General features: G+C 41.2%; 1 protein-coding gene across 1 annotated transcript in view; it reads left to right on the forward strand.

The window, feature by feature from the left end:
- Positions 1-14,643, forward strand: part of BAIAP3 (BAI1 associated protein 3) — a 164,128-nt gene that overhangs the window by 41,889 nt on the left and 107,596 nt on the right. Inside the window, exons 2-6 of the mRNA XM_044304069.1 lie at positions 1,297-1,378; positions 4,241-4,327; positions 5,714-5,821; positions 8,949-9,008; positions 11,367-11,433. Coding sequence (XP_044160004.1) covers positions 1,297-1,378; positions 4,241-4,327; positions 5,714-5,821; positions 8,949-9,008; positions 11,367-11,433 — 404 coding nt within the window. The remainder of the gene's footprint in view (positions 1-1,296; positions 1,379-4,240; positions 4,328-5,713; positions 5,822-8,948; positions 9,009-11,366; positions 11,434-14,643) is intronic.

Here is a 14,643-nt window from a genome sequence, read left to right on the forward strand (position 1 = left end):
CGGGATAGTAGGGACATTCGCAACCTTGGAAGGTACTCAATGACTTATAAAGAACTAGGATGTGCCTCACAAAGTAGACCCTCCTCATAGCTTGAGGAGCACTGGTCTAGATACCTTATCATCCCTTCTTCTTGGGTCACCTAGCATTGTGCATCCCTGTGCAGTCTTTCTTCCCTCCCTTATTAAATCACTATGTCCCTCCCATAGCAGTGGCTTCCATTAGGAAAATCTCATAGGAACATATCAAGGGTTTGGATTGGTTGGGGTCCAAGCGCTGAGACCCCCACCAATGGAAACTTTTGATGTCACTATGACATATCAACATTTTTTAAGTGAAGTTACTCTTTAAAGGGGTTGTCCAGATTTGATTCAGTGGTGGCCTATCTTCAAGACAGGCCATTACTAGCTGATCAGCGCCCATCTGTGGTTTGGGTGTAGCTCCAGCACTGGAACTACACAGCACCTTCAACTGTGTAATGGAGGGAGCAATGATGAGCTCTACCTACTACACAGTAGACAGAGCCATGTTGTGACGGAAGTACACCTGAACAGCTGATCTTCGGGGATGTGGGGTGTCAGACCCCTACTGATCAGCCAAGGATAGCCATCGCTTCATTAAAGCTGGGGGTGAAATATAGATTACGGGTGGATCCCCATAGCAAAGATATAAAATCGGTCCCTTTTAGTAGCTACTTGACATCACCATAGTCTTAACCAACCAGGGCAGGAATTTCTGGTTCCCCCATATTATTTTCATGACATTTCGTAATCTCGCAACATCCTTGGACATCAAATCCTCAAGCAGATTCCCACCAGCAATGAAAATGGACTCAAACTGGAATAGGTCCCCTCTCTCCAGGGGCTCCACGGCACCTGTCTCTATGATATAGACACCCTTGTTCCCATCTCTCATTTTATGTACATAATAACCTATGAACCTGGTAAGACCTGAGTAGATAAGGGAGATAGACTAGGTACAGGTACATCATGATCTTAATCTTACAGATATAATTTAATCTTTCCTTGGATACACATTTCTACTCATGCATCAAGATGAGAACATTAAAAAAATGGTGTAAATGAGGTGACAACAAAACGTTTGGAGACGAAGAAGAACATTATAATTTTTTCCTTTTTGACCTACATAACAAGGGCAAGTTCAAGAAATACAATTTAACTATAATTATCAGCTGTCCATAGCTGTAGGAGAACAAACATAGAATTTGAGCAAAAGTTTCCCTTTAGGTGTTCGTTCCTCTTATCATTGTAACCGCAATTCATATATGTCTTTCTCAGTGAGGAGACGGGAGATTTTTTCGATCGAATGAGAAGTGTACTTCAGAAACAAGAAAGCATGCAGCGGTATTGGAGGAACGAGGTACAGTATGTTCAGATGTTTGTGCCATTATTATTCTCGAAATAGCCGTACCACCGCTGTAATGAGGATGGGAAGAACCGGTGAACAAGGCGCCGACAGGTGTTTGCAATCTACTGCCATGTAAGACACATCAGGAATACATTCAGCGCCAATCTATTTATTATGACGGGAGAATCGTATGCTCTACAAAAGTGCTATAACATATAGCAGCACATACAGGAAAATAATTATACCTGGCAGGAATTGTAGTCCTATTGTGCACATGCATGCCGACTTTATAACTTGCTGCCAGCAAGCAGAGCATCTGGTTATAACCAGACTGTAATATTAATTTGTTGGATACTGCACTGCCATCTTGGTCAGCATGGTCGAGACATTGACATTATTGGGTCGCTATATAAAATAGAGATTTAGTTCAAACAAAGGGGGTCATGGCACAGAAGGTATAAAAAGACTAAAGGCCCCCATACACGTTAGCGTATTGTCAGCTGAAACCGCCGAGCGAGTTCCACTGGTAGTTTGAGCTGTGTGGTGAGCTCTTGACTCTCCCCCAACAGCTGGTATCGGGGGAGAAAACGATTGGGCAAAATTAATATTTTACCCACGATACTTTTGTTCTCCCAAGAAATAAAGCTGCCGCCAGAAATGTCTTGCAGCAGCTTTCTCTTTTTTCCATATTAAATACATGTATAGGCAAGGTGCTGAATCTCTTTAAAGAGACCAGTCCTGTATGGAGCCTTACTGGAATTACTCCATGGTATGGAGATTTATTGAAAATGCTCCATTGGAAACTGATATGCAAAGAGGTATTCCCACAAGAAAGAGAACCATCTCGCCAGGACCACCTTTTAGAAATTATTTTCTATGAGTTAAGATCCGGCTTTCCAACAAGCCTTGAGATTTGTCATGAAAATATAGCCAAGACAAGCAAAATATGTGGACAACACAGTTCTTATGTTTGGGTGTGGGAGGGAAACACCACACCGAACATAGGAGGGAAAGGGGTGAGGGAATAAGGCCTGGAAACTAGGGAAAGGAGATGGACATCTCCTAGTAAAACCCTAATCAAAGTCCTGACTACCAGTATGAACAGACCCCAGAGGTAGGTGAGTTCATACATTGGAATACATAGTGTCCTAACTCACCCTATAGGACACTGGTACTAATGTCAGGACTGAGACAACCTGTTCCTTCAAAAGGAAGGACGAACAGGGGTCTCCCTCAGGCCTTAATACAAATGACAGGGAAATGCAACACACAAAATAACCCAAACAAAATGCAAAAGGGAAAGAAAACACTTAACTTCAAATGGCTATGGCAGCACCAGGAACTCAGCCAAGATCCACACACCAGCTATCCACAACTCCAACAGAAGCTATAAACCACAAAGCATAGCAGGGAGAAACAACAAATAGAGAAGGTTAAATGACCATAATAGCCACACCTGGGGAAAGAAGGTGTGGCAAGCACCAGAAACAACACAGACGTCATTTGATCCAAATGGAAAACATGTCCGATCAAACCACGTGTTGCCAGTCTCACTGATCTCCTGCCACCTGTCGCGGAAACGTCCATGACAACGGTGTGCTGTCCAGTTCTGATCGACGGCCCTGCAAAAAAATAAAATAAAAAAGAACCTGTCCTATTCTTGTCCGTTTTGCAGGACAAGGATAGGACATTTCTACAGAAGTTAAAAAATAAATGGTGGCATGCACTCAGTCGGGATCCGTGTTTTGTGGATCCTTGATTTGCGGACTGGCAAAACACTTACAGCCGTGTGCATGAGCCCTTAGAGCAGTGGTCTCCAACCAACTAGATAGACCTAATATATTGGCCACTGAATTATTTGATGAAAGGATTGGGCATTGAAATTAAATATTATATTATAGTCTATTCCTTCTATTCCTCAAGATCATCTATCGGAAGAGTCGGAATCTTCCCATACAATAGTCGTTAATTGTATTAGAGACATGACGTAGTAATGGCAGTATAGATAAGAATCCTTAGATATCACGGATGAGGTATAGGAGGAAACACCAAACTAACAACCAGCAGCGAAAGGTAAAGCCACTAGGCCTCAACACTAGGGAAAGGAAAAGGTCACCTCATAGTAACCCTACTACTGGCCCTGACTCTAACCCTATGGGCACCCCTTAAAGGTAGAAATGCTAATACCCTAGAACCTGGGACCCTGAAGACCATAAAGAGTCCTAAGAATATTGTCAGGGCTGAGGCAACCCGTTCCTTCCCTGTTGAAGGAACAGGCGTCTCCCTGAGGCCTAGTAACAAAAAGCAAGGAAGGGAAAACAAAACACAAATGCGACACCTAACTTCTGTAGTGATGGAAGAGCAGGAACACCAGCTCTGCCAAACCCAAATAACGCTATCTACTGCGCAGTCAGAAGGGTGCGGCAACACTAAATAGGGTAGAGTAATGAGTACTTATATACACCTGAAACAGGGGATGAGGTCACAAACAAACACTGAATAAAGAGTAATCAAAGAGGCTGTTAGATTCCTCCACGCTCGCCAGTCTCCTTGATCTCCTGACATCTGTCACAGAAGGGACCGTGACATTAGAGCAGTGGTCTCCTACCCAGTGCTGGACAGCTAGACCTAGTATAATGGCCACTGACTATTTTGATAATTCCCCTTTAAGAATGTCTTGTTCAAACTGATCTTAAAACATCCCAGCCTGCAATGCCGTATGACCAAGCTTTTTTCTCATTATTCATACACAATAGAAACTTATGTAAGATTCTGAGTAATAGGTGTTATTTCACATGAGCAGATGGTCACAGAGATAAATGAGTTTGTTCGAGTTTATTCTAGACTTTTTCGTGACTTTTTCTTTATTTGTAGGGTGTTTTAAATAACAGCATCCCACCTCCTCATGAGAACACCGGTGAACACAGAGCAACAGACAAGCTGATAATGTCCAAAAGGGAGGTACGTTATCATTTATGCAAATAAGTATTTTATTTATTTTTTGCATGAATAACATAGCTAAGTTCGGTTATTTTAAAATATTTTTAATAAAGTCCAATTGAAAATATGACGTTTAGCCAAAAATTTGTAAAATGCAAACATAAACAAAGATTGCCTGAAGGTGTACATAGACTTTAAAGAAAACCTGTCACCGGGATTTTGTGTATAGAGCTGAGGATATAGGTTGCTAGATGGCCACTAGCACATCCGCAATACTCAGTCCCCATAGCTCTGTGTGCTTTTATTGTGTAAAAAAAACTATTTGATACATATGCAAATTAACCTGAGATGTGTCCTGTCCCTGATTCATATCACATACAGGACTCATCTCAGGTTAATTTGCATATGTATCAAATCGGGTTTTTTACACAATAAAGGCACACAGAGCTATGGGGACTGGATATTGCGGATGTGCTAGCGGCCATCTAGCAACCCATTTCCTTATCTCTATACACACAATCCCGGTGACAGGTTCCCTTTAAGTTGCTAGCCTCAAAGTGGACATTGACTCCTGATGCTAGGTAACACACATGAATGTAATTTTGTTCAAGTGGTGACTAGTAAGCCACTTGTATAGAAGGGGAATTTATGTGATATGATATTGCAGTTACCAGAAACTTGCTGTTATGTTACAAACATGATTTGTGGGATCTACCCACTGAGCCCCCATCTATCATTAAAAATGGGTAGGTTCCCCAGTCATTTATGGCGTATTGGTCTTTGATCAGAATATCCCTGTAAGGAAGAGAATTTTTTTTACCATCTCAATTTATGCAGCAGGAGTTTTCCATTGCTTAAAGGGGTTTTCCAGGCTCCTGATGACCTATCTTCAGAATAGGTCATTAATATCCAATTGTGAGGGTCAGACACCCAGCACATCCACCAATCAGCTGTTCCCTGCAGCCTCCAGTGCTGAAACTTGCACTGTGAATAGAACAGGAAGCAGACAGCTCCGTTCAAAGCGCAGTGGCCGTGATGGGTTACTGCAACTCAGCCCTATTCACTTCAATGGGAGATGAGCTGCAGTAACACACCATGGCCACTACTCTTTGAACGGAGCTGTCTGCTTCCTGTTCTATTCACAGTGCTAGTTAGATCCAGTGCTGGAGGCTGCAGGGCACAGATGATTGGTGGGGGTGTGGTTTGTCGGACGCTCCTCGATTGGATATTAATGACCTATTCTGAACATAGGTCATTAATATCAGGAGCCTGAAGAACCCCTTTAATATCTGGAACCAATAGTATTATAATTTGGATACTATATACACTAGTAAGGAGCTATTCGAAAGCTATACTGCTAGACATTTTAGCCTTTCTACTAAAGTTTTTTTTTTTGTTATTTTAAAGCTGGAAATGCTGTACGAGGAAATTATCTATACATTAGTTTATATGGCTGGTGTTGTATCCTCCGAACATGTTGCCAGTGAAGAAGAACTTTTTTACTATCTTCAAATGGTATGTGACCCACGCTAACTATCATCCCTATAAACGTGTTTCCTGACCTGTCTTATAAATTAGTCATTGCTAATATATATGTGCCCTGTTCTGAAATAATGAGCAATAGGGACGGAGTAGAGTATGAGGCTGAACCTGTGGTTAGTCAGGATGTGGAATTCAGACCCCCCAGCCCCGGACTTCATGTACATATCGTAATTAAACTGCTGTCACAGATCATTGCCGTAATAGTGCAGAACTAAACTGTAGCCAGCACTGAGGGCAATATATCATCTCAAGGTGGAAATGAAGTGCTTCCAGTTATAGCTGTTTATGAAGTCATACATTAATGGATTCTGGAAGAGGGCGATGCAGTTAAGCAACAGTCTAATATCAACCCCTAAATCTATACCTGGCATTAGTGGCATTTAAAGCGACAACTAACTGCATGAGATGCCAGTTAGATTGATGGTAGTTTAATATCACGGTGCATTATAAATGAAGTTACTTTATGTTCACACTGGTTTGTTAATATGTTCATAGGTGGCTTTAAAAGGGTTCTCTATTTTCATAATGAATTTTTATCTGCATATTATATATACCTCTTTTTCATGTCAGCCCTTTCCTTTCCCATTTCTTTGCATCATTGCATCCTGTCAGGGATGTTTACATGCAGAACTTCCTGTTTTCATCTTGCTGGGTTTTCTGACCAATCCTAGCATGCTTTGCTCTGTAATGTTTTTCTGTTCTTGCTCTGAATTTTCTATCTGCATATTTTTTGCCCCAGATACCTGTTTTTCATCTCAGAATGTCCCTTTCCATGTTCTCAGCATCACTGCATCCTGGCAGGATGTTTACATACAGAACTTCCTTTCATTCGTTTCCTGCTGGGTTTTCTGACGAATCCCAGTATGCTTTGCTCTGCATTGCTTTTCAGGGCTTGGCTCTGCCCACCACACCGTCCCATCACAGTAGTCATGCCCCTACACCTCCCCTCTCCATGGTAGCTAGGTGTAGCAAGCCCTGCCAAACTTTACAGAGCAAAGAATGCTGGGATTGTTTAGAAAATCCAACATGAAGCTAATCAAAACAGGAAGTTCTGCTTGTAAACATCCCGCTAGGATGCAGTGATGCTGAGAACAGGGGAAGGAAAGTACTGACTTGAAAAACAGGTTTATGGGGGGAAATATTTGTTCGAGGTACTTTGGTCAGATCAAAAACATTTCTTTAAAAAACAGGAGAACCCCTTTAAGGAAGTGAATTATGTAATTTGTTGGTGGGCAACATTTTTAGCAGCAATGTTGAGACTTTTTTTATATTCTTTATGCTAATAGGATCATAGGCTTGGATAGATATCTGCAAACTAAACACAGTGGGGGACGATCTGTCAAAATGAGTGCAAGGAAAAACTGAAGGGCTTTCACATTTCAGCCAGTCAGATCACAGTTCTCATTTCTCGGAAGTCTTTTAAAAATGGAATAAGGAATCTGATTGGTTGATTTGGGCACTTTGCTCCACTTTTCCACTGCACTAGTTTGGATATATCTAACTAGACCAAACATACCCTTTCCTAATTAGTTTCATAATGTTTACAACAACCTTTCAAAAAATAAAGGGATTTTCTGGGACTTTGATATTGATGGTCTCTCCCTACAGATCGACCATCAGTATCAGATTGGTAGGGGTCCCACCGATCAGCTAATTCGGTGCTGGCATCCAGCTCCATACATTTTAACATTTTATAGTTGCTGTCCCCAGCTTTACAGTTTAGTACAGCTTCATCCCATTTAGGCCTCGTTCATATGGTGGATTTTGCAAAGGTTTCTGACGTAATTTTCAGTTTGAATGCCAATAACAGACACCCACCGCGGCTTTCATGGCATCCATCCCCATCCAGACACCGCTACAAAAAATGACATATCCAGTCGGCACAAAAATTTTGGCTTCAAAACACGCTGTGTAAACAGGGCATTTCGTAAATGGGACTGAGCTGCAATACTAGACATGATGTAGACATAGTGTACTCGAGATCACTTCAGTCTGCCGATCCACAGGGGTGCTGGAAGTTGCACCCGACCGATCCGATATTAATGGCCTTCATAAGGAAAAATGTAGATATTCCTTTTAATAAAGACATCCACCATAGGTAGCTTTCAGTTGCATTTCAATATCTGTCTTATGCCAGCAATGCCGGGAAGTCTTCCAGTCATTGCAGACAGAGATGCCAAGATGTACTCATTATAGCTGAGAGCTGCCTTAGGCCACCTAAATTTGTAGAAACCAAACCCCAGTTAAACTTTTGCACTGCAAATTTAAGGTAATGCTGCAGATGCTCAGCAGAATTTCTACTGTTTTACCTATGTACCATGCAAAATCCAGAGAGAAGCTAGCCAAGGGCATCTCTCTTGAGGACTCCTTATGTCATTGTATTGCACAGCCAACCCATTGATTTCAATATGAACTGTGTAATGCCTCATTTCCCCAGTGGTGGCGCTGCAGCGCTTACAACATAGATCTTTATATTGCCATGTGCAACAGCCCTTGATTTGTTAGGTGCCAGGATTGATCACTTGCTGTTGAACTACTCTGCAGATTGCAGCTGATCCCAGGTATCAGACACCCTCTGATTAACTTATATACCGGGGAAATCTTTCTAACACATGGACATTGCCCACATGGAGGACCCTAGGAATAAAAGTGACAACTACGTGAACATATTTAGCTGTGATATCACTATAACCTAACAATGAAGGCCCATTTTTGAATGAATCTCCCGTTATATAAATGCAATAAATTTTGCCTCTCGAAGCTGCACCATCAGCAGAGGTTTTTCATGTGACATCCAGAGAAATGTATTTTTAAGCGTCAGCCCCTTTAAGCAGAATGCTTGCCGACAGACATTGCACGCATCCAACACAGACCAGAGACAAAGGCAATTGACTATGAAAATGTCATTCTGCATTTGCTGAGCCGCTGCCTTCAGAGAGCTTGCCAATTCACAGGAAACAAATGGCAGGTTCCTCTTAGCTACAGCAGATAATTAGACACCAAAACATATATCTCCAGGCCTTCTCCTCTTATCATAGCAGTACCTTGTTATCTCCATGGTCCCTGGTAAAGAAATATATACCGTATTTTATTTTCACAGGTTTTTGGAATAAGTGAGAGTGACCATGAGTCCATTCTGATGCGTGTCAAAGAGTCGAAGGTAAAGTGATAACAAAGCTTGCAGCTGTGTTAGGTGCCGGGACTGTACAGTGCAATATTATCTTCTACTGAACCGTTCACATTACAAGATTCTTTCAATTAGGGGAGACGTTCGACATAATTCCTAATAACACCCCATAAGAACTTAAGAGCTGCCTGACTTGCAACTACTAGGTCCGCTGTGATAGAACATTGTCCCTTGTACCCAATGTGGGGGCAAGTTCCTTTTAGGCCAGATGCTCATGGATTTGATCTGGGACCTTCACCACTCCTGTTGGGTGATTTTATGGAGCGCATGGGCTCGATGGATGCTCCATGATACAAGGGGACACAGAAACCCATGTTTTTGTGATTGATGGTGTCCCAGTGGTCAGATCGCCACCGATCAGACAGCTCTAGGGGATAAGGAATAAGTTTATTTCTTTGGACAGCCCCTCAGCCTTGTCAATTCAGGATATCCTTTTAGACTTCCCTGATATGACCTTCTAATGTAGCTCAGTGACCTTTCAGAGGATCCTGGTCTGGGAATACATTTTTAGCATAGCCTTAAATATAAAAATAAGGATCCATGTACATGGCTTTGTTCTTGCACAGACCCGTTATGGTGGTTCTGTATCATGGAGCCCAAGGAACTCTGTGTGATGGCGTATGGTGTCTCTGTACAACTATGTATTCGATGCTTCTAGGGGAGAGATATTAAACTTATGTATCCTTACAACATAGATCTTTATATGGCCATGGGCAACAGCCCTTGATTTGTATTTTAGTTCATGTATGTCAGTAGAGAAGAAGTACATTGAAACATCTCCAGAAGACCACTTTTTAGCCAGGCCAGATGTCCTGTTATTTCAGTCCCATCCTATATGGTGTATACTTGCTGTCTTCTTTGAGAAGACCACCCCATTAAAAGATGATATTTCATTGCACTTTCAAGTGGTCATCTCAAAAAGCTTTCTGCTTCTCAAGTCAATATAAATGTTACGTCTTTGTACAGTGGATTGTATGTTGTTCTACAATGGTGGAGTGATATCATGAAGGCATCAAGTTTAACGTTGAGGTCTTCAGGTCTCCAAAGCAAAGTACAGGGCGTAATTAAGCCACTTCACTGCATAACGAGTGTTTTCATTTCATTCAAATACCTTCCTTATTGAGATGGTAAATCTATAAATGTCGGCAAACAAGCTGAGGACTGTAAACACCTACATATGTCAAGTAGTTCATGGTAAAGGTATACTCCAGTACATCCGAAAGGGAGCTATAGCAATGCACTCAGGGCACATTGACTGAAGTTACTCCTACTTGTTTTCCTTGCAGGGAGAAAACATTTTAATGTCTTCTTTGATCTCTGCAGAATGCCATTTTTTTTAAGTAGTATACAGCATTATAAGCAAAAATCTCTTCATCTCTCCTTCTGCTCAAACTATGTATGCCCTGTTTGCCCTCCTGATATGTCCATTTTAGTATATAACTGTATTCCCCATAAACTCAGAATTCTAGGGCATCTATCCTTAGAACTGTGCTTTGTGCTGTTCCTCTCTTATTTCTTCTAGAAATATTTTAATAAATTGGCAGCTGGGTGTTACCAGTTGGGCATGTGTCTCTGAACAGTTTGACATTGTCCATTCAGCGCTGGTAGTGTCCTAATAGGAGTAACAGAAGATAATGTAAAAGATGTAACAGAATTATTGGTTGATGTGGAATACACTACTAAAACAGACATGTCAGTAGAGCTGAAAGCCCCCCTTGGGCAACATTTCTATATTTAAGGGTGTCCGGTTTAGAAGACTCACTATTAAACACCATTTGGTAGTTTTGAGTTGATGTAGGAGAGTCTCTATTCAGATACTATAAGCTAGAGTATCAGGCTACAAGAGTGCCTTTTGCCCTGGAGGACCCATCATGTCCATGCATTACGTAAACAGACCCTTGATTTCAATAGGAACTGTGTAATCCTCCATTTCTCCTGTAGTAGTGCTACAGAGCAGTTGAACAGTTGTTACATGGTTCTTCTTCAACTGATCACCAGGGATCTCATGAATAGTAGACCCTTCTACTAAAATTAGATTTTCCAAAACAGACAACCTCTTCAAAGTTGAACAATCCTCATCTTTGTTTAATGTCATGAATAGATTGCTTAATTTTGTTCCCCTGCAGAAAATGTTCAGCCTGGGTTAGATGAATACTTATCATATCCTCTTCATCTTGAATCCATTACCGTAAATTTAAAGTAAATTTACAAAGTACCTATCCGCTTTCAGACTTGGCTCATGCAGGCATATGATGTGCACGGTGCATTTCATTCATCTTCAAAGGTCGATCTTCCCTTTAAATTTCTTCATTTGATGTTGCTTTCTTCCAGGCACCTATCTACGCTTTAAAAGTCACTGTGGTTCAGGCCAAAAATCTTCTTGCCAAAGATGCCAATGGTAAGTATTCCCTAATTTAAATTGAGTATTTTCTATAGCAAAGTCTAAAACTTTCTTCCTTTTAGAGTTTTGTTTCATTATTCAACCTCGAAATCTACCACTTTACATCTGATGCCAAAATTGAAGATTCCCATTGGAGGCTGCAAATTTCCATTATATTGCTCTTCTTTCCTGTCTCTGGATCTCCAGATGTTGGTGTACAAATGAGGTAACCTCTGTTGCTTTCCAGCTGTTGTTGAACTAGGCTTGCTGGAACTTTTAGTTTAACAACAGCTGGAGAGCCACAGGTTGCCTAAGCCTGGTCAACAGCTGCCATCATCCCAAAGATGTTATCAGTCTAGTCAGCATAGTTTCTTTGTATACTGATATACCTGGTGCTGGTCGGTGTATAACCTTTTATTCTTCTGTGTATCTATGAAAAATGTATTTTTATATGGATTTTTTGTATTTCTATATGCACTGAGAAGCTGAAGACCAGAGGTCTCCTCAACCTGGTCAACAGCTGCCGTCAACCCATGTTGCTAGTTTGTGTCAACATTGGCCAGCATGTTTTCTTTGTCTGTATTTAACCTGAGGTTACCCCCTCTTCTCTATTATAATTTTATATCTAAATGATTGATTTGCTTTTATTGACCCAAAAATGAAAAGCTTGAAGCCTAGGCATGGTCATTAGTTTTAGTAAATGTTGTCATTGTGGTCAATAGACCATTAACTGGCTCTTTTTGCTTGAAAGACCTGCTCTGATCCAAAGTTTCTCCTTTTTGCATAACTTCTACTGTGTTTGTATTCTGTGTATGTATCGTATATTGACTTACAAATCACAAGCATTGACCCAAAAACTGAGAAACTAACCCTAACCTAGGTGAACAGCACCAAAGATGTTAAAAATTGGTTCATTACTGACCAGAATGTCTTGTTTCTCTTAACGTACCTGACTATGGATTTTAACCCGGTTACCTCCCCTTCTTCTCTGTTAATAACAACTACTAGATTGGATAGCTACAAAAGATGAGTTCGCTTTCATTGTCTAAAAAAAACCACACATTATCCATTCTTTGACCTTTCCATTCTTTGCCTATTTCTGAGTAGTAGTTGAGTTGCCAAACTTGCTGTGAACTCAATGTTGTTAACATAATCAGCAGATCCCTACATGGATTCTTTCTCCTTGAAATACTTGTTTCCGGTCCAGATATATATGTACAGTATACATACCTGCCATTATGTTTGTATAACATGTATACATATTGACCCAAGCATTGATCCTGGTCAACAGCTGCAGTCATTCCAATGGAGCAGCAAGATGTCTTTCTCTCCTAACGTACCTATGGCCAGTATTTAACATGCGGTTCCCCCATCTTCTTTGTTAATTACTATTTAATAGATTAGATATCTGCAAAAGACATTTGTTTGCCTTCATTGACCAGCAAAAAGCTGAGAAGTTGGAGACCATGAATTGCCTAGGTCTGGATTATACTTATCGTGATCTCAAAGGATGTTGTCCGTGTGGTCAACAGATCTCTACATGGTTTCTTTCTCTTGAAATAACTGGTTCTGGTTCAGTCATTCTCCTCAGTGTCTATGCTACCGACCTAAGCATTGACCCAAAAACATGACATCATGGTAATCACTACATACAGTACAGTACGTACTATGAAGGAAAGAATAAATGCAATGCCATTCACTCATATTCTGTGTAGCATCTAAGCCAGGGTTAGCATGTATGGGATCAATGCCAATGTCATAAATTGTCCCACTAATGTAAGTTGAAGGTTCATACAGAATGCAGTCTCCTAGTTTAATACAAGCTGTGCACACTATGTATCAAAAAAATGTTTTCGTCTATTTGCCACTTTTGATTTGGTATCATTATTTTGCTTGCATATACAGAACACAGCAGGGAATGTATTGGCTGGTTCTAAATCACAGGAAGATAAGGACCTTTCCAAAATCCTGATACATAGCACACTGTGTGCAAGAACCTGTGCGCAATATGTGTTGCCATAATTGGATGAGGATACAATCAGTGCAGTGTCGATCCAAGTTGTGGTTTTATTTTATAAACATTTCCAAGTCCGTTCAGTTTGATTGTACGTTAATTAAATTCTGTGATAAATTTATTTTGTTGCCATGGTTTTTAGTAGAAGGTGGTTTACCATTCTGATTCTTATGAGGATAATAATGCCATCATCGCATCATCCATGAGGCAGGTTGATCAATTCTCATTCATGGCTGCAGGAGGGACATATAATCAGCAAATATCCTGTGCTGCCATGCACTGATGAATAAGTAAAAAATATTCTTGTGACATATTTCTGCTGATAAGAGAGATGAGGACAGGAAGAGGAAGTTACAGGAAACAGCTGCTGATAGGCTGCTCTCTTGTAACATCCTGGCTGTAGAGGAAGAAGTAGCTTGGGATCCAGGAGCAGGTAAGTGTCACTATAAGGCTGGAATGTTAGGCACTAGGTTGGTATAGTACACATTACTATGAACGTGGTACTACTGCTATAGTGTATTGCTATTTCCTTGGTGTTTCGCGAAATGTATGTTCCAAATCTATATCTACACAGTTGAGTCACATTATTATGACCACCAGCTAATATCCAGAGTAACTGCTGTGTGCAACACAGACAGCAGCTAGACGGGCTGGGAGTGACTCAGTAAGGTGGTTCTGGTAGGTTGTCACAGGTATCTGGAGCCATGCTGACTGCAGTGCATCCCACAGCTGCTGGAGGGTGTGTGGGGGAGGATCCATAGAGCAAACATGATGATGGACGTGGTCCCACAGATGCTCAAATGCGTTCAAGTCTGGGGAATTAGTGGGCCAGGGTAGTACTTAGAAGTCTTGGTCCAACCAATTTTGGACGTTATTAGCCGCGTCACATGTCGCATTGTCTTGCTGGAAGATCCCATCCGCCCCCGGGAAGACATGTATGTGATCTTCAAGGATGGATTAATTCCCTAAATTGGTTGAAAACACCTTCCACATGGATGAGCGGTCCCAGAGAATGCCACGAAAACCTTCCCCAGACCATAACGCTGCCACCACCAGCTTGTGTTCTTCCAGCAGTGGTTGCAGGATGTTTGTTCTCTGATGTTTCTAACCTGCCTACGCCCACGTCTATCTGTTCGATGAAGCAGAAAACATGACTTATCGGTGAAGGCAACCTATTGCCAATCAGTGGAGGTCCAATGCCAATACTGCAGCGA

The sequence above is a fragment of the Bufo gargarizans genome, chromosome 8 (genome assembly GCF_014858855.1).
Source record: "Bufo gargarizans isolate SCDJY-AF-19 chromosome 8, ASM1485885v1, whole genome shotgun sequence".
NCBI classification, from domain to species: Eukaryota; Metazoa; Chordata; class Amphibia; order Anura; family Bufonidae; genus Bufo; species Bufo gargarizans.